Genomic DNA, 23,426 nt, shown 5'->3' with positions numbered 1-23,426 from the left:
TCTATTGTTCTCTTGCTATCTTTCTCTATCCTCTTCTCTTCACTTCCCCCATTCCACACTGTCCTATTCTCATTTATATGGTCTTTTGTAGAGCAGAAATATTTAATTTTAATGAGCTCCAACTGATTATTTCTTCTACTGATCATGCCTTTGGTATGGTGTCTAAAAAGTTCATTGCCACACTCAATGTGTCATCTAAGTTTTCTTAGGTCATCTAAGTTTTCTTCTGTGTTGTCTTTCAGAAATTGTATAATTTTGCATTTTATGTTTAGGTTTACTATTTTGACCTATGTTTTGAGAGATTTTTGCTATAGGGTGCATGAGCTTGCTGTAGAGACAGAGAGAAACAGAGACAGAAAGCTAAAAATTGTCCCCGGTGAGGGGGGTGATGGCCACATTTCAATCCCTTTTTTTTTTTTTTGATAATTAGTTAATTTATTTTTGTTCATACAGTCAATCACATTGTTTAGTTTACAATGTGAGCATTTTAATATGTGAACATTTCTCCCCAGTCCCATTGATCAAAATATCTTCAACCGATAACACCATCCCTCCCCATCCCATCAATGCTCTGCCTCCGTATCCATTCTCCAAATGCCCTTCGTTAGGCCCCACTCTTCCACATACACCTCATCTGACAGTCACACCCATCTCTTGTGTTTGTACAACTGTTAGTCAATCAGTTTCAGTCGAAGAGTACAGACATTTGGTATATGTTAAGTGGGGACATTATAGTGTCTCTCCTTCGTAGCCTGGCTTGCCTCACTCAGCAGTAAATCTTCCATATTCTTCCACTTTCTGTCATTGCAATCTCTTCTTTTCCTTTCTTCTCTTGTGATTGTGGGCAGGCACGCACATAGTCCTGGCCTGAGTTTCAAGCTGCCAGGTCTAGGACTCAAACTACAATCTGCTTTGTGAGAGTCCATCATCTTAACTACTATACCACCTGTTGGCCCTTTGAACTATTTTTTATGAAGGATGTAAAGTCTATGCCTAAATTACTTTTCAATGTGAATGTCTGGTTGTTCCAGCACCATAAACTTAATAAACTATCTTTAATCCATTGCGTAGCCTTTGCTACTTTCTTAAAGATTAGTTGAATGTCTTTACTTTCTTTCATTTTCTTACTTTTCTTAAGAATTTTCTAGAGTCTATGTGTGCTTGCTGGAGGAATACAGAGAAAGAGAGAGAAGAGAGAAAGAGAGAGAAAGAGAAGAGAGAGAGAGAGAGAAGAGAGAGAGAGAGAGAGAGAGAGAGAGAGAGAGAGAAAAGTGAGAAAGCACTCCTCTCTGGGAAATAATCCTACTGTAATTCCTTAGCCTTCATTTCTCTTTTTGGGATTTTTGAGTACTCATGTGCATGCACCTGGTGAATTTTCCAAGCTGCTGGGTCTGGGACTCAAATTATGCAGTCAATCATGGGGGATCCAACCACCTTAGCCATGATGTCACCAGCTGGTTCTAGGCTGGTTTATTTCTAGGCTTTCTAATTGGTTCTATTTATTCGTCTACTCTTTTTCCAATAAAATACCATTTTGGTTCCTGTAACTTTATAGTGAGTCTTAAAGTTCTAATTCTCACTATCATGAAACTTAGGGTCTGAGCAATAATTTCATTGGAATGGAAATTTAACAAAAGAGTATAATGTGTATTCAGTACAGAAAAGGACAAGGATATTGGGGCAAGGGGAGACCAGAATTTAAAAATCAGATAAACATAGGCCAAATCCATAGCATAGTAGTTAAGTCCCATGCATAAGAAGTCAGATCCCACCTGACTGACCATGGTTCAAATGTTAGCCCAGGTAGCTTGAAAACAAATAGTTTAAAAGTCAGTTGTGGTGGGTCCAGCTGATGGCATGGTGGTTAAGGCAACTGGATCCCACATGGCTGACTGCAATGAATCCTGGATCGGGAGGCTTGAGGGACATGCCAGGTGCACGTGTGCATTCCTCAAATCTAAAGAGAAAGGGGAGAAGGCATTGAGGCATGGTATATCCCCAAAGGCACATTCTTGCTGTTTCTTTGTCTCTCTTTCTGCATCTTTCTCTGTTTCTCTTCAGCAAATGAATGTAACCTATACCAAAAAAAAAAAAAAAAAAAAAAAAAAAAGTTGATTGTGGGCCTGCCAGCACATGGCAATGGTGTTTGAAGCAGCTAGATCCCACATGGTCAACTGTATGATTGAAATCTCTGACCTGGCAGCTTAAGGAACACTCTGGGTACATGTGTGTGCATGCCCAAAATTCTGAGGGGATTGTGGCAACTCATTCCACATGGGGATATTTTTTTATATCCCCTACCCCTACCCCATCACTGTCTGTCTGGCAAGTGCACATGCTCCTCAGGTCAAAAAAAAAAAAAGTCGATCACATGTTTTATATTTCACTCATACATAGCACTAAGTAGTTACAAGGATACACATAGAGAAATAAATACCGAAATTGACTAATTATATTATACCTTAAATAATACATCATAAAAAACATTTTTATCATGTTTAAAAAATAGTCATTGTTCTCTTCTTTTCTCTTGCCAAGAACAGAAAGACCCAAGTTTGCGTGACTTAGACTCACAATCTGGAGGTCAAACTTGAGGGGCTGCCTTGTGAGAGGGTTGGGACTCTCACTGCTTTCCAGTATAACAGGGCAGATTGAGTGCACGAAGAGACCACCCTCTTCTAACCCAACCCATCAAGCCCCGTTATAAGAGCTCACAACATTTTAATGCATGAATTTTGGGGGAGATGCATTCAGTCATATCAATAGAGTACAAACACATCGTGAATGTTCTTGGGACTTGCATATATCGTTTTCCATTCACTGATTAATTAAAAAATATCAACTATGTATTTGTGACATCTCAAAAAGAAGAATTGGGTCCAGGTGCAATGGTGTAAACAGTAGAGTGGTGATATTCGATACAGGTGCCTCATTGAAGATCCAGGTTCAGAGCCTAGGTTGTCCTGACCATGCCAGGTGGGCTGGTGCACACTCATGATCCTGGCAGGCCAGGGAGCTGCAGGAAAGTATACGTTGTAGTGAGAACCTGTTAGAGGTACCGCTCTGTCTCTCTCTCTCATAAAATAAATAAATAAAATAAATGTAAAAACATAAAACAAGAAAAATCTATGCTTCAAGAGAAAGTCAAGTTAAGATGAGAAAGAACTGACATGACATAAATTTATATTTTTTCACCTATAATATGTCTGTGTGACATGTCTGAGTCAAGTCTAACTTTTAAAAATTGAATTTTCATTTTCCATAGTCAGAGAATAAAAGAAGGAACAATCATTGTGAAATAAATCCTTATAGTACATTCAAACCAAAATGTATGATTTCTGCTTACGCTTTTCCCTTGTCTAATACTACACATATAGAAATATTTTGTAGAATAAATGTGTAGTTTTTGTTGACAATGTCATCTCCAAGTGATATTAACCATGTCAAGCTCTGTTGTCAAATGCTTTCCCTTTGCCAAATATCTAAATTACTGTATCTGAAGTCATTCCCAGAAGTCTGCTGTGGTCAGAAGAAGAGCAGTAGTGTCAGGATTATCACTCTCTAGGCTCAGCATTTGAGCAACTTTTCATGAGGTCAGGAGTATTTATTTTCCAACTATCCAGCCTAGAAGACAATAACTTTTTGGACTGTCTTTTATACTATTCCCCCACAAGATTAAATTGTAATGGCCATTTATGATATCTGAAAAAAATTACTATCTTTCCTTGCCTGTACAATTTCCCCACTTGGAGCCCCTTCCAAATAAACTAATATCTCTTGTATTAAGGTTTGATTCTAGGATATTTAAGAATAAAAACACTAAGAACAAATCAAAAGTTATCTTCTATGTTTGCAAAATGTTACTGAACATTTTTGTCACCTTACTTCTCTACAGAAGCTACAAGAAATCTATATTTCTTGAAAAGTTATTAATTTTCATCTCTTACAGAAATCCTGTTCTTTATTATTCAAGGGGCCCAAAATAATATAGTAATTAGCTAGAATACATGGAAAAAATACAAGAAAATGGATTTCTTAAAACTACAAATTTCAAAATTTGTGCACCAAAATACTTATAAATTAATTCCATTTTCCAGAAACTTCTTGAAGTTCCCTCTTAAATGACCGATGCCAGGAAATAAATTATGTTCAAGTCAATACGTTTAAATAGTGGTCACAATAAGTATGACAAGAGTAAATGTCACATAAGGAGAAATTTCTATAAAATTTCATTCACTTGATAACAACAACTAAAAATAGATTGAATAAAGGATCTAGTTTTGCATAAAGAATCAATGTCCTCAGATTTACAAGTTAAATATTTAAAGTTGTGTAGTAATTTACCTTACTCATTGGTATTTATTAACAGTTGATTGTTTAAGATCTACAGAGAGGAGAGTATTTCAGGAAGCATACCTCACTTAAGAACTGAAATTCTGATAGCCTATGTTGATACCAAACGAATATTACTTACTATTCATGTTTTTTTGTTTGTTTCCCTAAGAAAGGACCTTTTATTTGCCTCAGTACAGTGGTGTGAAACATATTGACCTTAATCTTATTACCACTGGAGAAGTAAAAAAAAATGGTGGCAATGACACAGGAGATGGTCAGATAATATTGTTGAATGAATGAACGATTAAATAATGAAATGATCTTGTTGATAAGTTCCCTTTTGTCTACACTGAAAAATGTAGAAGACATTCAAGTGTTTTTATGGTTGCTGGCTATACATGTTATTACGACAATATGTATCAGTAGAGGGTTCATAAAGTTTGGATAACCTATCTGTCCCATAGTATACATTTCAGATACTATGCTGGTTTAGCCCATTTGCCTAAGAGGGTTCCTTTGTAGTACCCTTTGGAAGGCTTCCTTCACTTCCTTGTTCCTCAAGGTATAGATAACAGGATTCAAAGCAGGTGTGACCACTGTGTACATGAGTGCAGTGGCTTTGTCTGTTTCTGGAGTGTGCATAGCCTTAGGTTGGAGATAAGTGAACAAGGCAGTGCCATAGAACAGGGACACAACCAGGATATGAGAAGAACAAGTGGAGAAGGCTTTGTGTCTGCCAGCTGCTGACGAGATTTTCAAGATGGCCACAAGAATGCGCACGTAGGAGCACAGGATGAGCAAGCAGGGACTCATGATAAAGAGCACAGAGATGGCGAACATCACGATCTCATTGTGGGAGGTATCAATACAAGCCAGTTTCACTACAGGCATAATATCACAAAAAAAGTGCTGAATCTTTCCCGTTCCACAAAAGGGTAATGTGAAGATCCATGTGATCTGTGCTGACTCCACCACCACCCCTGTGGTCCAAGATGCAGCAGCTAATTTTAAGCACACACGAGGGCCCATCAGGAGAGTGTAATGCAGTGGATAACAAATAGCTACAAAGCGGTCATAAGCCATGGCCGCTAGCAGGCAGCATTCTGTCAGTCCCAAGATGGCAAATATATACATCTGGGCTGCACATCCTCGCACACTTATGGTCTTGGTCTCCACCAGCAGGTGCACCAGCATCTGAGGTACCACACTGGTGATATAACACATCTCCAAAAAGGAAAGGTTCACCAGGAAGAAATACATGGGCGTGCGTAGAGAAGGGGTGACCCAAATCAGGCAGATGATGATGAGGTTTCCAACCACAGTAAATAAGTAGATGATTAAGAACACAACGAAGAGTACAAGTTGTAACTCCGCTAGAGATGAAAAAGCCACAAATGTGAATTTGGTACAGAAGGAGTAGTTTCCACTCATTGTGATCTCAGAGCCAGACATCTGTGGAGACATCAAAGAAGGCCAATAATTTCTAGGAACCCGATCACCTAACAGAGCACTATCAAACCACAGCAAAGAAAGTGTCCCAGAATCAGAGATCTAAGATGAAAACCTAGACACCTGGATTTTTTTCTGTTAAATCTTCCTAAATTACTACTCAATTAGAATAGAAGCATAATTCTTTCTAATTTTTAGTTGAGGGACTTTTTTAAAAACAATAATTTGGAACAAACAGTGGCCTTAGGTTATCTATTCTTAGGTTTTGTTCTAATCAATATTCTAATTATACACATAAGATGTCCCTAAACTAATATCCAACAATTATAATTGTAAAGAATTCACTTAAAACCAAAGTACACAGAATAAAATATAAAGGTACTATATATTCTGGTCTTCCAAATTCTACAACCTTTCTAAATATTACTCTTCAGAGTTTAAAAGGGAGTACATTTCCAGCAACTTATTTATAAATTTACATATGTTCTTTTTTACTCACTTTGATTAGAACTGCTTAAGTCAATGATTAGGCAGTTAAAATTCAAGAAATAACAGAGTCTTCTTTCCACAACCTCAGTGTGATTTTACGGGAAATAATGAATAATACATATCGAAAACCACAAAAGAAACTTTGTTTCCTTTCTTTGGCTTCTAGGTGCCTACAAATTCAAATTACGACAGAACGATTAAATTGACAACATTTTTATTTGTATGAGAGACCATAGGGATTACATCCTCTGCCAAGCATAATTGTGTTTGTCTCCAGAGGAATATGTTCAAAAACAACAATGAAAGCTATGCAATTTGGTTTTCATTCGTTGTACTCTATTTCTACAGATAAACTATTTCTATTTGTTATATCACTTACATTCCTAATGGTACACATTATGCAACTGAAATTTTTAATGAACTTTATTGGTGCTTGCCATAGTAATATTTTTTAAGCTCTTAAAATGAACTGTGAGCACTCAGGCCTCATAATCAGTAGGCACAGTGCAGAACAGTGTGCCGTCTAAGAACCACACAGAGCATTTACTTTATTCATTACTTATGATTCCATTATTAGCAACATTAAAAAAATAGGCATGATCAGGGGAATTCCAATTTTCTTATGGAAAATTAAAGTATCAAAAAATTTAATAAATGGACACAGCTTCAGTGGCACAAGTGGTAGCATATTGAGCTGCACTTTTGTAAGCTGTAGGGAGCGGTTAGACCTATGCAAAAACTAGTGACCTTTAAAGTAGATTTGCTTTTGGTGCTAATGCTGTATGGCAAGCGAAAGCCCTAATAAAGACATAATCTTCTCTACAGAAAAGCACGGAGTGAAGGAAGATGTGTGTCAGCCAGAGAAGGCCCTGGGAGGATTGTTTAGAATCAGAAGATGCAAGAAACTCCTGTTGCAGTCCATATCAGAAAATACCTGGCTTTGCTTTATAAAAGAATAAACCTGATGACAATGCAGTGCCCTGGCAATCTCTATCAGAGACACCTGGACCTCCAGCCCCCCGTTTTCCTCTACTCCTGTGTCTGTCTTTTCTAAATCCACCATTGCTCTCACTAGGAGCTCCCTGTCCCCTTCTCCTGCATTGCTGAGCTGGAGCAGGAAGCCACTTGGCCAACTGCAGGTTCAAGTTGAACTGTTACATCTGGATAATCATGCCTATGATCCTAATTAGGTGGAAGGCAGGAAGGAAGGAGATCATGACATGATGAGAATTTGTTGAGGGTAGTTGAATCTCTTTATTTTTATTTTTTACATATTTACTTATTTTAAAATTAATTTATTTTTTATATACATTCAATGACATTGTTTAGCTTATGAAGTGAACGTTTCAATATGTGAACATTTCTCCCAAGTCCAGTTGCTCAAAATATCTTCAACAGATTACACACACCTCCCCATCCCGTCAATGCTCTGCCTCTATATCCCTCCTCCAAATGTCCTTCCCTAGGCCCCTCCCCTCCACACTTATCACATCTGACATTCACACCCATCTCCTGTGTTTGTATATCTTTTAAGAAATGACAATTTTGGGATCAGTAGATGGTGTAATGGTTACGTCACTGGATCCCTATGTAGTCAAACGCGGTTCTAGTCCTGGACCTGGTGGCTTAAAATTCACTCCAGGTGCATGTGCATGTGTGCCCAAGGTCCATCCTGAGAGAATGGAAGAGAAGAGGTTGCAGTTTGGCCATTCCTCCTGGGATGGAGTGATTTCTTGTGTTCTCTCTCTCTCTGTCTCTGTCTTTCCTGTGAGCACATGCACCCTGTAGCAAAAAATCTCTCCTTCTTTTAAAAAAAGATTTTTTTCCTTGTACTATCCTGAAGAAACAAATAAACAAAACTTGTTCATTCTCAATGATACCTATTGCTTCAATCAGAAAACATTTTCTTTGGCCTTATCAATATGCTAAACTCACTGGGATAGGGAGGGAACAAAGATAGTAAGAGTGGAGGCTGAATTTTAGAGTTGCATTTTCCTTCTTCACAATTCCCATGCCAGACCAAAAGAGAGTTTTAGACAGTGTTAAATATAAATACACGTAACTTCTCAAACTGCCTCAGAAAACCAAAGCCTGTGTTGGGAGAGCAGAGTCCTTTAGTGAGTATTGAAGCACTGCTCCAATGAATGTACCACATCAAGAATGTAATGAAGAAGAAAATGCATTCTGCTGAACTGCATGGCACCCTGAAAATGCAGCAAAAGGTCACTTTATGTGTGACGAGTAATATTTTGTCAAATCTCCTAAAAAAACCTAGGAGTAGAAGTAGTTTCATTTCTCTGATGTGTTTTTATAGTTTATAGTGATAAAATAGAACTGCTGTATGTTTCTCTGGATTCTATATTATATTCATTTCTCTGTTTCTGAAATCAGAGAACAGTATTGAGACAATAATATGGTATGTCACTGTATAAGTGAAAAAACCTAATGCCATCTATGTCTCCTCCACTCTTCTACTGCATTGACTGGCACTGGCCCTGACCTTTAAAAATGGGGAGGCTACAAAGCCCCAGGAGGAGAATGAAGAAGAAGAGACTGATGTGGCCATTCCCCTGGGGTGGTAGTGATTTCTCACTTTGTGTTTCCCTCTGTCTCTCCAGCAAGTGCATGCACCCTATGGCAAAAATCATTAAAAAAAGAGAAAAGCGAGCAGTCTGGTAACTTTTGATCTGCTAGCTCCTCAATATTCACACCTTTCCCCTACCCCCCAGTTTTTGCTATTTTTCAGCGAGCTCACAGCAGCTGCAGAAGCTCAAAAGGTGTTGGTGGTTGGGAAGGAAGGAGATGTGACACAGACAGTGGAACCTGAAGCTGCATGGTAAGAATATCAACCTCCACTGTAAGTTACCCTCTGATAGTAAACTTTTAGCCAATACTCTATGGAGTTGTTTGCTTTGCTTTTCCATTTCAGAGAACACACAGTCAGATAAATGGCTGTAGGATTGGATGTGTCAGATTTAAGAGAGAAAAGTCAGAAGACCTGCTATGCTGCTCCAGAACTTCTGATCTAACTAACTGGGTAAGAGAAAACAATGTTTGGTGAGGTAATGGCTAGAAGAGTATGAACAGTACCTGAAATAACAACAAAATACAAACTCCAGATCCCACAATGATTTTTCACAACCTTCCCTATACCTTACAACATGAGTTTGTGTTTCTGAAAAGCAGAAAAAAAGATTTGAGATGAAAGAGTGGACTGTGGCAAATTGATATTTTTGAAGGTGAGGGAAGAGAGTGTTGATCTTTCCACCAATCTCAGTGGTGCAGTGAAGCACTCTGCTCTACAACGCTGGAAGCCATAGGAAGATTGAGGGTTCTGGTCCACATACACATTGGGCTTGTGCACATGCATGCCTGTTAACTACGCTGCTGAGAAGACTGGGGGGAGGATTGTGGTATGAGACCATGTTGAGGATATCATCTGTCTTTCTCTTTCTTTGTCTCTCTTTCATGTAATAAATGTATATACTTTTTGTTTAAGAGGAAAGAGAATGTTTAAGAAAAGACTGATTAAGTGTGCCAAGCATTTTCTGTGAAGTTGTGAACAAAGTAGCTCTCATTTATCTGTTGATTTTTAGCTCCAATTTGGCTGTGGGTGACCCAGAAAAGATCAATGTAGAAAGAGAGGTAAGAGTATGAACCAGACTGAAGTTATTTTATGTAAACACAGGTCAAAACACAAAAGAAGTATTTTATGTTGGGTAAATTCTTTCTATAAGCCAAATGACATATAGTGATTGAATGTTTAAAAAAAATAATGATAATTAATAATAATAACAATAATCTAAAATATGATAGAAAGCTATTTTATGATGATGTGTATAGTAATGTCTTTGTCTTGACTGACATGCATGGTAATTGTGCTGGAAAAAGAAATATAATACACTGTAAAGATATATGCGATTCAATGTAATATAAAAAGATAAAGATAATAAATATAATTAAATTTAAAAAGAAAAAAAATCATAAAAAAACCACGTTCAATAAATCTTAGCCATGAAGGAGAAGAGAAAAATAGGATGATAGCTAGAGAAAAAGACAGGACAAGATCATTTGTTATTGTTGTTTTCTATGTTTTAATATTAGAGAATGATGATCCTATTTAATAGTTACTGTGAAGAACCATCTAACACAAACCTTTTCTTTTCCACATGATGGAAAGGGCAGAGTATAGCTTTAATATTCCTTTAAAGCTTTTGCAAAAAGCATGAAAATGTTAATTAATCCATCATCTCAAACATTTTTCATTACATTGTATTAGGAACATTTAAAATCCTGTCTTCTGGCTATCTTGAAACAGACAATAAATTACTGTTTACTGCAGCCACCCTACTGTGCTTTGTAACATTAGAATTTACATCTCTTACCTAACCATAGTTTTTTGTATCTGTTAACCAACATCTCCCTGTCCTCCCTCAACTGTTAACCGCATTTTCTAAACACTATTCTAGTCTGTATTTCTCTTAGATCAACTTTCTAAGCTTCCACATGTGATTGAGAACTTTTTTTTCTGTGTGTGGCTTATTTCACATATGATAGTGACCTACAGATTTGTCCACGTAGCCTCCAATGAGAGGATTTCATTACTTTGAATTGCTGAATAGTATACCACAATGTAGGTATACGGTTTGGTATGTACACATTTTCTTTATCTGCTCATCTGTTGATGGACACTTTGGTTCCGTATCTTGGTTATTGCAGATAACCAAGGACATGAACATACATCTTTGACATAGTGACTTTCTTTTGGATAGTAAGTTTATTAGATCATAAGGTAGTTCTATTTGTTACAGATTTCTTAAGTTCTTTTGGACAATAAGAAAATTTTCTTTATGTCCCTGTATTCATTTATAAGTGGTAATATAATCATTTTGGTCTTTATTAAAACTTTTGTATGAATTAAAAGAGTAAACAAATATAAGACATTTAGAATGCTAATTGAGTACATTGCTATTACCTAATGCTGTCCAAGAAACAGAAATACAATCATAAGAAGACAAAAATAGGGACCAGCAGCAGTTAGTGTAATGGCTATGTCGCTGGACTCCCATGTAGTCGACTGTGGTTTGCGTCCCGGACCTGGTGGCTTAAACTCACGCCAGGCGCGTGTGCATGCATGCCCAAGATCCCAAGAGGAGAATGGAGGAGAAGGGATTGCGGCGTGGCCATCCCCCCGGGGGGTGATTTCTCGCTTTCTAGCTCTCTCTCTCTCTCTCTGTCTGTCTGGCAAGCACACATGCCCTATAGCAAAAACCTCTCCAAAAAAAGAAGACAAAAATATCCTGATAGTCTCATAAAATCAAGGTAAAGCATGAATTTCTAAAGCCTGTATGTAAAACAACTTAAAAGTTCATGAAGTTCTTTTAAGTCTTATTAAAAAAAGTTGTAGCTACTATTTTAATTCTATGTGATTTACCTTCCTAAAAGTAATTTCTAGATGAGTAGAGGAAGGTAGCCAGTTTGCTTAAAAGATATATCTCCTAGTTTCAAGTACTCAACTAGTATTTTATATGCCTATAGTGTTTATACACTTTTAGTACTTATGCAGTAACTTTGGATGTGTTTAATTTGTGTTTGTCATTCCTGAAGAGTTGATATCTAGATTAATTCCCACATTTAAATTCTGAAACTGAAATCTACGGACCCAACCCTATTTAAAATTGAAGTCATATTTTCATCTTTTTTCATGAGCCACTAAATAGCCTCTGATATTTCTTTCTCTCTTTCTTTCTCTCTTTCTTTCTCTCTCTTTCTTTCTTTCTTTCTTTCTTTCTTTCTTTCTTTCTTTCTTTCTTTCTTTCTTTCTTTCTTTCTTCCTTTCTTCCTTTCTTCCTTTCTTCCTTTCTTTCTCTTTCTTCTTTCCTTCTTTCTGATTTTTTTTCTTTTTTCTTTTTTTTTTGAGACATTTTGTCTATAGGGTGCGTGCACTTGCCAGAAAGACAGAGAGAGACAGAAAGATAGAAAGCGAGAAATCACCCCCCACGGGGGATGTCCCCACTGCAATCCCTTCTCTTCCATTCTCCTCTTGGGATCTTTGTCATGCATGCACACACGCCCAGCGTGAGTTTAAGCCAGTGGTTCTGGGACTTGAACTGCGGTCGACTACATGGGAGTTCAGCGACATAGCCATTACGCTAACTGCTGGTCCCTATTCTTTATTTTCTGAGATGAATTTTTTCAAATGAAAATTTTGAACAGTGTCATTTTTTTTTTCTTTTTAAGTTTTGGCATAGGATGTGTGAACTTGTGTCTAAAACGTAGGTGTTCAAAATGGAGAATTTTAAAAAGATAAAATATTTTAGCATTTTATACTATTGTTAACTAATTTACTAGGAAAATAAAAATTAAGAAATCTTTCTTTAATTTCTAGAAGTTGTAAGAAGCTTTACTTTTTTCTTTGCTAGAAGGAAGTAATATTGAAAATTGATAAATCTTCCTATTTAGATTTTGTGGAGGCAAAGGTTGTGGAGTTTAAGATTGACCTTAAACTCCAGGGTGCTTTTGAGAACTTCTTCCCCGCAAAGATTTCATTAGACTTTTTTTTTTTTTTTGGAGAGTTTTTTCGCTATAGGGCGCGTGTGCTCGCCAGACAGAGAGAGACAGAGAGACAGAAAGCGAGAAATTACCCCCCAGGGGGGATGGTCACGCTGCAATCCCTTCTCCTCCATTCTCCTCTCGGGATCTTGGCCACGCACGCACACACGCCCGGCGTGAGTTTTAAGCCACCGGGTCCGGGACGTGAACCGCGGTCAACTACGTGGGAGTCCAGAAACATAGCCATTACACTAACTGCTGGTTCCCTCATTAGACTTTTAAAAAGTCATTCCAAATGTGCTAATTTGTAACTGTTACAAGTTTATATTTAGTTACAAGAGTTAGTTCTACAACAAATATAATTTTAATGAAATAAATGGGTTAATTCCACAGTCTTGTTAGCTCATTATAAAGCAAAAATAAAATGTTATTTCTTTAGATTAAAATAACTTCATAATTTCTAAAGATAAACACTTCGAAAGATTTTTTAAAAAAGAAAAAAAAAAAGCTTAATTCTTTATGACATTAGCCATGTTAGCCTTTAAAAGGTACTACTGCCATAAAACAATCTGTGAATTCTAATATGATTTACAGTGTCCTCAGTATGAAATAAGCCAAGAACCAAAGTGTTTAAGGTATAAAATGAAAATGAAACACATACTACTCATAAGGTTAATGTGATGCATTTAATCACTTTAAAAGATTATTATTTCAACACTATTTAAAATAATTAATTTTTTAAAAAACGTTAAAAGGACCAACAGTTAGCGTAATGGCTATGTTGCTGGACTCCCACATAGCTGACTGCAGTTCAAGTGTCGGACCTGGAGGCTTAAACTCATGCCAGGCGCATGTGCGTGAGTGCTCAAGATCCTGAGAGGAGAATGGAGGGGAAGGGATTGTGGCGTGGCCTTCCCCCCTGGGGTGTGATTTCTTGCTTTCTATCTCTCTGTCTCTCTCTGTCTTTCTGGCAAGCACCTGCGCCCTGTAGCAAAAACCTCTAAAAAAATAAAATAAAAGAGATTAAAAATAAAACTCAGAAACCATGTGCATTTGTATAAATTTCTCTTATTAAAATTGTATCAAAGTCTATCTTATTAAACAAATACAGAAATCTTTAAGGGAAAAATTAAAATCTATGCTCATTACAAAGTTTTGGTATATTAATAGTTGTAAAATCAGACTTGACCACCATGTCAACAGCCCCACCACAAAATACCTATTATTAAGAAATACATAGAATTGCAGAGATGACTAGCAGAAAATATAGACAATTCCATGAACTTTCCTTTCCCTTATGTGATGAAATTAGTTGTTATTTAACAGTAGTCCTTTCTAACATCACAGGGGTCATTTCCCTTAGGCAAGGCACAGTTTTAAATACTAAACATGTCATCCATTTAGTGCCAATGCAAAGCGGTTTAGCTTCAACTTAAGATTAGATCTATCAGTAAGTTTTGATTAACATATTTCAGAAAATATTGTATAACTTTAAAAACCTCATAAATCCTTTATTTAGAAAAGAAATATGGAGTTTTTTAAATAAAAGATATATCTAGGTATTTATTTATTATTTTTGTTTCTCAATTATTTATATATGTCATCCTACCTATGCATTTGTATATTAAAGATAAATTCTAAAAACATAATTAATGGAATCTTGTTTAATTAGGAAAAGAGGAAGGCCTTCATGCTTTATTAAAATAAATAAAATTAAGAACATGGTGCCCTTGTTCTGTCTGGAAAGCTATTGAATGTTAAATAAGAATATTTTAGTATATGTGCTGCCCAAGTGTGCCTGTTAAATAAAAGAATATTTAGAAAATAATATTGTGTATTTAAGAAATACTCTGTAATATACCCACACAAAACATTTTCAGTTCAGATACTGGGGTTACTAATTTACATTTAAAGTTGTTAGAAATGCTAATCCATTTTTTTAAAAAAGCAACAAATATTTCAGTGTATGTTGCATACCAAGTACTGATGATATAACTGCATTAATCTATAATCATTTTTTATGAGAAAACATACATATACCTATGAGAGAGCTAGGTAAAATGATAGATAAAATCTCTTTCCTAAGAAAAAGGTGAAATTTGGCTTGCTTAATAGAAGGTGAACAGTCTTTGGGGTCATTAAAACAAGGCCTACTAAACCAGTGAATGAAATTAAAATATCAAAATGACATGCAACAAATAAAATAGCATATACTCTAGAACTATGTATTAACAGTGATCATGGCAACTCAATGACAGTTGATTTTTATTTTTTAAGTTTTGCTATAGGTTGAATGTGCTTGCCAGAGGGAAACAGAGACAGAGAGAGTGAAGGAAAGACAAATCATGTTTCAGTGAGCATTCTACACTACGATCCCTTCTTCTCCATTCTCCTTCAGAATTTGGACACAAATGCACACATGCCCAGTGCGATTTTCAAGCTGCTGGCTCCAGACCTTTTGAGAGCTTCTTCCCCCCAAAGATTCATTAGACTTTTAAAAAATCATTCCCACTGTGCTAATTTGTAACTGTTTCAAGTTTATATTTATTTATAAGAGTTCTACAACAAATATAATTTTAATGAAATAAAGGGGATTAATTCCACAGTCTTGTTAGCTCATTATAAAGCAAAAATAAAATGTTATTTCTTTAGATTAAAATAACTTCATAATTTCTAAAGATAAACACTTCAAAAGATTTTTTTAAATAAGAAAAAAAGCTTACTTCTCTATAACATTAGCCATGTTAGCCTTTCAAAGGTACTACTGCCATAAAACAATTTGTGAATTCTAGTATGATTTACAGTGTCCTCAGTATGAAACAAGCCAAGAGCCAAAGTGTTTAAGGTATAAAATGAAAATGAAATGCATACTACTCATCAGGTTAATGTGATGCATTCAATCACTTTAAAAGATTATTATTTCAACACTATTTAAAATAGTTAATTTTTGAAAAGGCGTTAAAAATAAAACTCAGAAATCATGTGCATTTCAAAGATATGTATAAATTTCTCTTAATAATACTGTACCAAATTCTATCTTTTTAAAACAAATACAGAATCTCTAAGGGAACAATTAAAATCTATGCTCATCACAACGTTTTGGTATATTAATAGTTGTAATATCAAAGACTCGATCAGTATGTCAACAGCCCCACCACAAAATACTTATTAAAATAAAATACATAGAATTGCAGAGATGACTAGCAGAAAATATAGACAATTCCATGAACTTTCCTTTATGTGATGAAATTAGTTGTTATTTAACAGTAGTCCTTTCTAACATCACAGGGGTCATTTCCCTTAGGCAAGGCACAGTTTTAAATACTAAACATGTCATCCATTTAGTGCCAATGCAAAGCGGTTTAGCTTCAACTTAAGATTAGATCTATCAGTAAGTTTTGATTAACATATTTCAGAAAATATTGTATAACTTTAAAAACCTCATAAATCCTTTATTTAGAAAAGAAATATGGAGTTTTTTAAATAAAAGATATATCTAGGTATTTATTTATTATTTTTGTTTCTCAATTATTTATATATGTCATCCTACCTATGCATTTGTATATTAAAGATAAATTCTAAAAACATAATTAATGGAATCTTGTTTAATTAGGAAAAGAGGAAGGCCTTCATGCTTTATTAAAATAAATAAAATTAAGAACATGGTGCCCTTGTTCTGTCTGGAAAGCTATTGAATGTTAAATAAGAATATTTTAGTATATGTGCTGCCCAAGTGTGCCTGTTAAATAAAAGAATATTTAGAAAATAATATTGTGTATTTAAGAAATACTCTGTAATATACCCACACAAAACATTTTCAGTTCAGATACTGGGGTTACTAATTTACATTTAAAGTTGTTAGAAATGCTAATCCATTTTTTTAAAAAAGCAACAAATATTTCAGTGTATGTTGCATACCAAGTACTGATGATATAACTGCATTAATCTATAATCATTTTTTATGAGAAAACATACATATACCTATGAGAGAGCTAGGTAAAATGATAGATAAAATCTCTTTCCTAAGAAAAAGGTGAAATTTGGCTTGCTTAATAGAAGGTGAACAGTCTTTGGGGTCATTAAAACAAGGCCTACTAAACCAGTGAATGAAATTAAAATATCAAAATGACATGCAACAAATAAAATAGCATATACTCTAGAACTATGTATTAACAGTGATCATGGCAACTCAATGACAGTTGATTTTTATTTTTTAAGTTTTGCTATAGGTTGAATGTGCTTGCCAGAGGGAAACAGAGACAGAGAGAGTGAAGGAAAGACAAATCATGTTTCAGTGAGCATTCTACACTACGATCCCTTCTTCTCCATTCTCCTTCAGAATTTGGACACAAATGCACACATGCCCAGTGCGATTTTCAAGCTGCTGGCTCCAGACTAGACCTGCAAATTCGCCCATGTGGGACGCAGCAGTCTTTACCTCTACTCTACCTTCTGCACCAGTTGAAATTTTTTTTTTCTATTAGAAGTTTTTTGCCTTAAGGCACATTCTCTTGCCAGAGAAAGAGAGAGAGACAGAGACAGTGAGAGGGAAAGTAAGAAGTCACCCTCTAGAGAGGATGACCATGTCACAGTCTCTTCTCCTCCATTCTCCTCCCGGGATCTTGGGCATGAATTCAGGCACCCGGCATGATTTTCAGGTCACCAGGTCTGGGACTCAAAATGCAGTTGGACATGTGGATGTCCAGAGAGGTAACTGCTACATCGTCTGCTGACCCCAAGACCAGCAGAATTTTTAAAACAGATATCAAGGTAAATTTGTGGTAGCGATTGCAACACCATTGCTGATAAATCTCCTTATTTAGAGGATACAGGCAATCTGTACACTTTTAGGAAAAAGAAAGCAATATTTGGAGGTATGATCTGTGACACTATAAATCTAGTTCTTCAAATTTTCATTTAATTTAAACATGCCCTGGAAAGGTAGAAAATGAACAGCACTAATTATCAAATATTCAAAAAAAGACAACTTTTTAATAGCCTTACTTTTATTTCACATGGATGGTTTACTAAAGACCTTATTACTCAAGGACCGTCTGGTCCTTTCTGTCACTATTATCAGAATTCTGAAAGGCCATGGTGGTAGAGGCATTTTAGGATACACTAAATATCATAAACCACTATAAATCCTGACACCTTCATCAATTCCCATCTATTTGTTCAAAACAAATAAGGGAGTATTTTTATAACCATAACAAGTTTGAACATTATAATACATACAAAGCTTTCATAAGTTTTGCTAAATATGCCAGGATGAAGATACATTGCTGGTACTATGATTAGTGACAAGAATGACAGTGAAGCACGTTTCCCAAAAGTGGTGAGAGGGTAAAGACCACAATTACTCTTGCATCTGTTACCTTTTATTCTGGAACTTTCAGGGTATGGACAGCCTCCGATCACCAGAGTTATCCTTTTCCTTACACTGATGAGGACATTGGTTTGAGAGCTTACAATATGCAAAATAAGCAGGTGAGATGTGACCAAAGTATGTATTGTGAGAGTAGAAATGAAACATAGGATTTTACAAATGAGCTACTCATTTCAAAATGGACCTACATGTTGTATTTTAAACTCTTTACTTCCAGAAGGCAAATCTTTATTATGAATATTTTTCATATAAAAGCATGCACGTTTTTCTCAATTAAATTAGAAAATGTATTATAAAATAATTTATTTAATATTTATCTAGACCTAATATTTGAAAAAATGATAAAACACCATTTAGTGCAGATATATTGTAGCATCATGAATAGTTGTATTTTCCAACACACATTTCTGCAATTGCTAATGTTTGATCTGCATTGTTATCAAGTGTACATAAATTTTTTTTGTGTAATTCTACTTTTGGAAGTATGATACACTGTCTGAGTTCCTAATAGTTGAGCAAGTCCTTCATGACTGACCAGCAAACGTAAAAATAACATGCAAAAATAACTGTATGTATTAGGAGACATGCAATAGGATGTGACTACCTCCTAATTCTGACAATGAGGTTTTGAAGAAGAAGAACTGTCATGAGCAGAACTATTTGAAAGAATAGGAGTTGAGATGAGTGTGGGGAGAATGAATTCTCTATTTCAAGTTATAGTTTAGTTTTTTTTAAGCCCAAGGTAAACAATACAACTATAGCTATGTCCCATGATAATTAATGGGGGTCCAGTGAATTAGAACCATAGTTTAAAAAAGATACCAACAACTCCATAAATTAGTAGGTCTATCAAGCCATGAAAACTACAGAAAAGTGCCCAGACCATAAGAATATAGTATGTTTATTTGTTTATGTATATTTGCTAAGTAGCTCTCTCCTGTGTGCATGTGCGCATGTGCATTTGTTGGTATATGTATACGTATGTAGATAGTGGATGGGATGGTGTCAAATGCTCTCCATTTATTAGAAGCATGATTTATATAATCAAAGATTGAAAAGTCGAACTAGTCTATTCTTTATCTTTATTTTATCTTAATATCATTTAAAAATTAATAAGTAATTCTATCTTAATTATTATTTATCTAAACTTGTTCTACTTAATCCTGCAAAACAGCATGCCTATAATGAAGAATGTGAACTGCAGACTATGACTCCCGGTGGAAGAAAAACTGCACCTAGGTGATAAGCAATTAGTAACATTTATGCAAAATGCTTCTTTTTCTTTAATTTTATCTCTTTGTAAACATTCTCTCTGCTTTAGAGAAATTGAACAAGACAGCTCTGAGCAGAGATGTATTTTATGGATTTTATTGTGATTTTGGGATCATATCTATATTAATAGACTATTCTTTGATGAACATACTTTGATTTTGAGAGAGAAATTGATCTAAGAAATGATTTGTGAAAATCACACTAGAGTCACTGAATTTATTCTTCTGGGTTTTACAAACAATTCTGAGATGCAAGTTTCCCTCTTTATTTTGTTCTTGGCTATCTATACAGTCACTTTGTTGGGCAACTTTCTTATTGTCACAGTTACCACTGTGGATCCTGCTCTTCAAACACCCATGTACTTCTTTCTCCGAAATCTATCACTTCTTGAAGTCTGTTTCACTTTGGTCATGGTGCCAAAGATGCTGGTAGACCTAGTGTCCCCAAGAAAAATCATCTCATTTTTGGCCTGTGGTACCCAAATGTATTTCTTTTTTTTCTTTGGCAGCTCTGAATGTTTCCTTCTCTCTATGATGGCTTACGATCGCTTCGTGGCCATCTGTAACCCTCTCCGTTATTCAGTAATAATGAACAGGCCCCTCTGTTTGTGGATGGCAGTGGGCTCCTGGATGTCCGGTGTTCCTGTGTCCATGCTACAGACAGCTTGGATGATGGCCCTTCCTTTCTGTGGACCAAACGCCATAGACCATTTTTTTTGTGATGGTCCTCCAGTGCTGAAACTAGTCACCGAGGATACAACCATGTATGAGATACAAGCACTTGCCTCCACGCTACTATTTATCATGTTTCCCTTTTCCCTCATTTTAGTCTCCTACTCTCGTATCATCATCACCATTCTGAAGATGCCTTCTGCTACAGGTCGCCAGAAGGCATTCTCTACTTGTTCATCACACCTTATTGTGGTATCCCTCTTCTATGGGACAGCCAGCCTGACCTACCTGCGACCCAAATCCAATCAGTCCCCAGAGAGCAAGAAGCTAGTGTCATTGTCCTACACTGTCATCACACCTATGTTAAACCCCATCATCTACAGTCTAAGGAACAATGAAGTCAAAGGTGCAGTAAAAAGAACAATCACACGAAAAGTCTGGCAGAAGTTAAATATATTTTGAGTCCTATTGTGTAGTGTTTATAAACAAAGTATGAGCATCAATGCCCTCTAATAAAAGCATCAAAAGAAGTAAAGGAAGACTCACTGTTGTTTTATCAATGACACACTGTGGTGAGTGCATCTCAGTGCATTGTGTAGGGTCCTATCAAGAAAGAAATGTTTCTCTCGACTCAGGACAGTTTAAAAATGAGTGGACTATTTAAATATAGTGGACAAAACTGGATAATTTTCTGTAAACCATTCACACATTGGAAATCCTATACCTCTTGGCCTGAAAGGGAAAATAGGAGCATTTACTAGAAGTTGAAGGATGCTCCAAGTACAAGAAAAAGCCACCTACTAGGAGCTGTGTTCTTTATAGAGGAAAGCAGCTATCTCAGCCTTCCTTATTCTCTTCTGACACACAAACCTATGCTAGCTTCTGTACCTGAACAGAATCAGTCTGAAACTTAATCTGAAAGAGAAAGCCTGCATGTCCATTGACACAGTATGTAAAGATCAACCTTCTGGGACACAGAGCTGTATAAGAAAAAGGTAAGAAAAGTTATGAAGTGTGAATGAAAATACCCACCACAAGCCTCTATATATTCTGCATCTAAGGAATACAAAGATAAATATCCCCCAACTGGATGTGTTCACACCACAATCTCGTTTCTTCCATTTCTCCATCCTGTCAAACTATGGGGCATAGATACTTATGTATCCAACGTGTTTTTTCTTTCTCCGAAATCTATCACTTCTTGAAGTCTGTTTCACTTTGGTCATGGTGCCAAAGATGCTGGTAGACCTAGTGTCCCCAAGAAAAATCATCTCATTTTTGGCCTGTGGTACCCAAATGTATTTCTTTTTTTTCTTTGGCAGCTCTGAATGTTTCCTTCTCTCTATGATGGCTTACGATCGCTTCGTGGCCATCTGTAACCCTCTCCGTTATTCAGTAATAATGAACAGGCCCCTCTGTTTGTGGATGGCAGTGGGCTCCTGGATGTCCGGTGTTCCTGTGTCCATGCTACAGACAGCTTGGATGATGGCCCTTCCTTTCTGTGGACCAAACGCCATAGACCATTTTTTTTGTGATGGTCCTCCAGTGCTGAAACTAGTCACCGAGGATACAACCATGTATGAGATACAAGCACTTGCCTCCACGCTACTATTTATCATGTTTCCCTTTTCCCTCATTTTAGTCTCCTACTCTCGTATCATCATCACCATTCTGAAGATGCCTTCTGCTACAGGTCGCCAGAAGGCATTCTCTACTTGTTCATCACACCTTATTGTGGTATCCCTCTTCTATGGGACAGCCAGCCTGACCTACCTGCGACCCAAATCCAATCAGTCCCCAGAGAGCAAGAAGCTAGTGTCATTGTCCTACACTGTCATCACACCTATGTTAAACCCCATCATCTACAGTCTAAGGAACAATGAAGTCAAAGGTGCAGTAAAAAGAACAATCACACGAAAAGTCTGGCAGAAGTTAAATATATTTTGAGTCCTATTGTGTAGTGTTTATAAACAAAGTATGAGCATCAATGCCCTCTAATAAAAGCATCAAAAGAAGTAAAGGAAGACTCACTGTTGTTTTATCAATGACACACTGTGGTGAGTGCATCTCAGTGCATTGTGTAGGGTCCTATCAAGAAAGAAATGTTTCTCTCGACTCAGGACAGTTTAAAAATGAGTGGACTATTTAAATATAGTGGACAAAACTGGATAATTTTCTGTAAACCATTCACACATTGGAAATCCTATACCTCTTGGCCTGAAAGGGAAAATAGGAGCATTTACTAGAAGTTGAAGGATGCTCCAAGTACAAGAAAAAGCCACCTACTAGGAGCTGTGTTCTTTATAGAGGAAAGCAGCTATCTCAGCCTTCCTTATTCTCTTCTGACACACAAACCTATGCTAGCTTCTGTACCTGAACAGAATCAGTCTGAAACTTAATCTGAAAGAGAAAGCCTGCATGTCCATTGACACAGTATGTAAAGATCAACCTTCTGGGACACAGAGCTGTATAAGAAAAAGGTAAGAAAAGTTATGAAGTGTGAATGAAAATACCCACCACAAGCCTCTATATATTCTGCATCTAAGGAATACAAAGATAAATAAGATGATATGCTTTAAGTAACTTTTTTTTTTTGCTTGTCTGTATTTTTTAAATTTTTTTTTATTATCATCATAATCTTCTTTATATTACATTGGATTAAAAGGTCGAAATTTGTAGATGCCAAGAACTATGGTGCAAATTATTTATACAAGTCATATGTTCAGATATGTTTATTCAGTAATTTTTTTAGAATTTATTATTGGTGGCAAAATTCTGGAGTTTCATGATCATTGAATAATTTTTCATTAATTATTAAGTAATCAGCTATTCTTAAAGTTTAAATAATAACCATTTGCTTGACAACATAGTGAAGAAAAAGAGTTATAATAATAACAGGCCATTATTGAGGCACTAGCTTTATCTTTTATTTTGCCAAGGGCACATGCTTTCACCAGAGAGAAAGAGACAGAGAGAGAGAGAGGGAGAGGGATAAAGAACTCCCCCAACTGGATGTGTTCACACCACAATCTCTTTTCTTCCATTTCTCCATCCTGTCAAACTATGGGGCATAGATACTTATGTATCCAACGTGTTTTTCAAACCACCTGTGCTAGGATTCGAACTTCACTGTCAACATTATAGGATCTGGCTCCATTAACCATTTGTCCATGGACCAGCCCCCAAATATCTGTTTCTTTAAGTCTTTGCCCTTTATCAGTATTTTCATTTATTAAGCCTATTTCAAATATTCTTGAATTAATGTTATT

General features: G+C 36.1%; 3 protein-coding genes across 3 annotated transcripts; 2 read left to right on the top strand and 1 right to left on the bottom strand.

Annotated features, from left to right (window-relative positions):
- Window positions 1-4,824: 4,824 nt before the first annotated feature.
- Window positions 4,825-5,787, bottom strand: LOC106733184 (olfactory receptor 10C1). The gene has a single exon (XM_014581863.1). It carries the CDS (start codon window positions 5,785-5,787, stop codon window positions 4,825-4,827), a length of 963 nt encoding a protein of 320 aa, XP_014437349.1.
- Window positions 5,788-19,668: 13,881 nt separating this feature from the next.
- On the top strand, window positions 19,669-20,619 carry LOC102483050 (olfactory receptor 10A7). Its single transcript, XM_006162837.1, has one exon. It carries the CDS (start codon window positions 19,669-19,671, stop codon window positions 20,617-20,619), a length of 951 nt encoding a protein of 316 aa, XP_006162899.1.
- A 696-nt stretch (window positions 20,620-21,315) lies between these two features.
- LOC102483873 (olfactory receptor 10A7) lies at window positions 21,316-22,104 on the top strand. Its single transcript, XM_006162839.1, has one exon. It carries the CDS (start codon window positions 21,316-21,318, stop codon window positions 22,102-22,104), a length of 789 nt encoding a protein of 262 aa, XP_006162901.1.
- Window positions 22,105-23,426: the final 1,322 nt, after the last annotated feature.

Source organism: Tupaia chinensis, unplaced genomic scaffold (assembly GCF_000334495.1).
Source record: "Tupaia chinensis unplaced genomic scaffold, TupChi_1.0 Scaffold140854_1, whole genome shotgun sequence".
Classification (NCBI taxonomy): Eukaryota; Metazoa; Chordata; class Mammalia; order Scandentia; family Tupaiidae; genus Tupaia; species Tupaia belangeri.
Note: the sequence above shows the minus strand (reverse complement) of the source record. Positions and strands in the feature narration are given on the sequence as shown.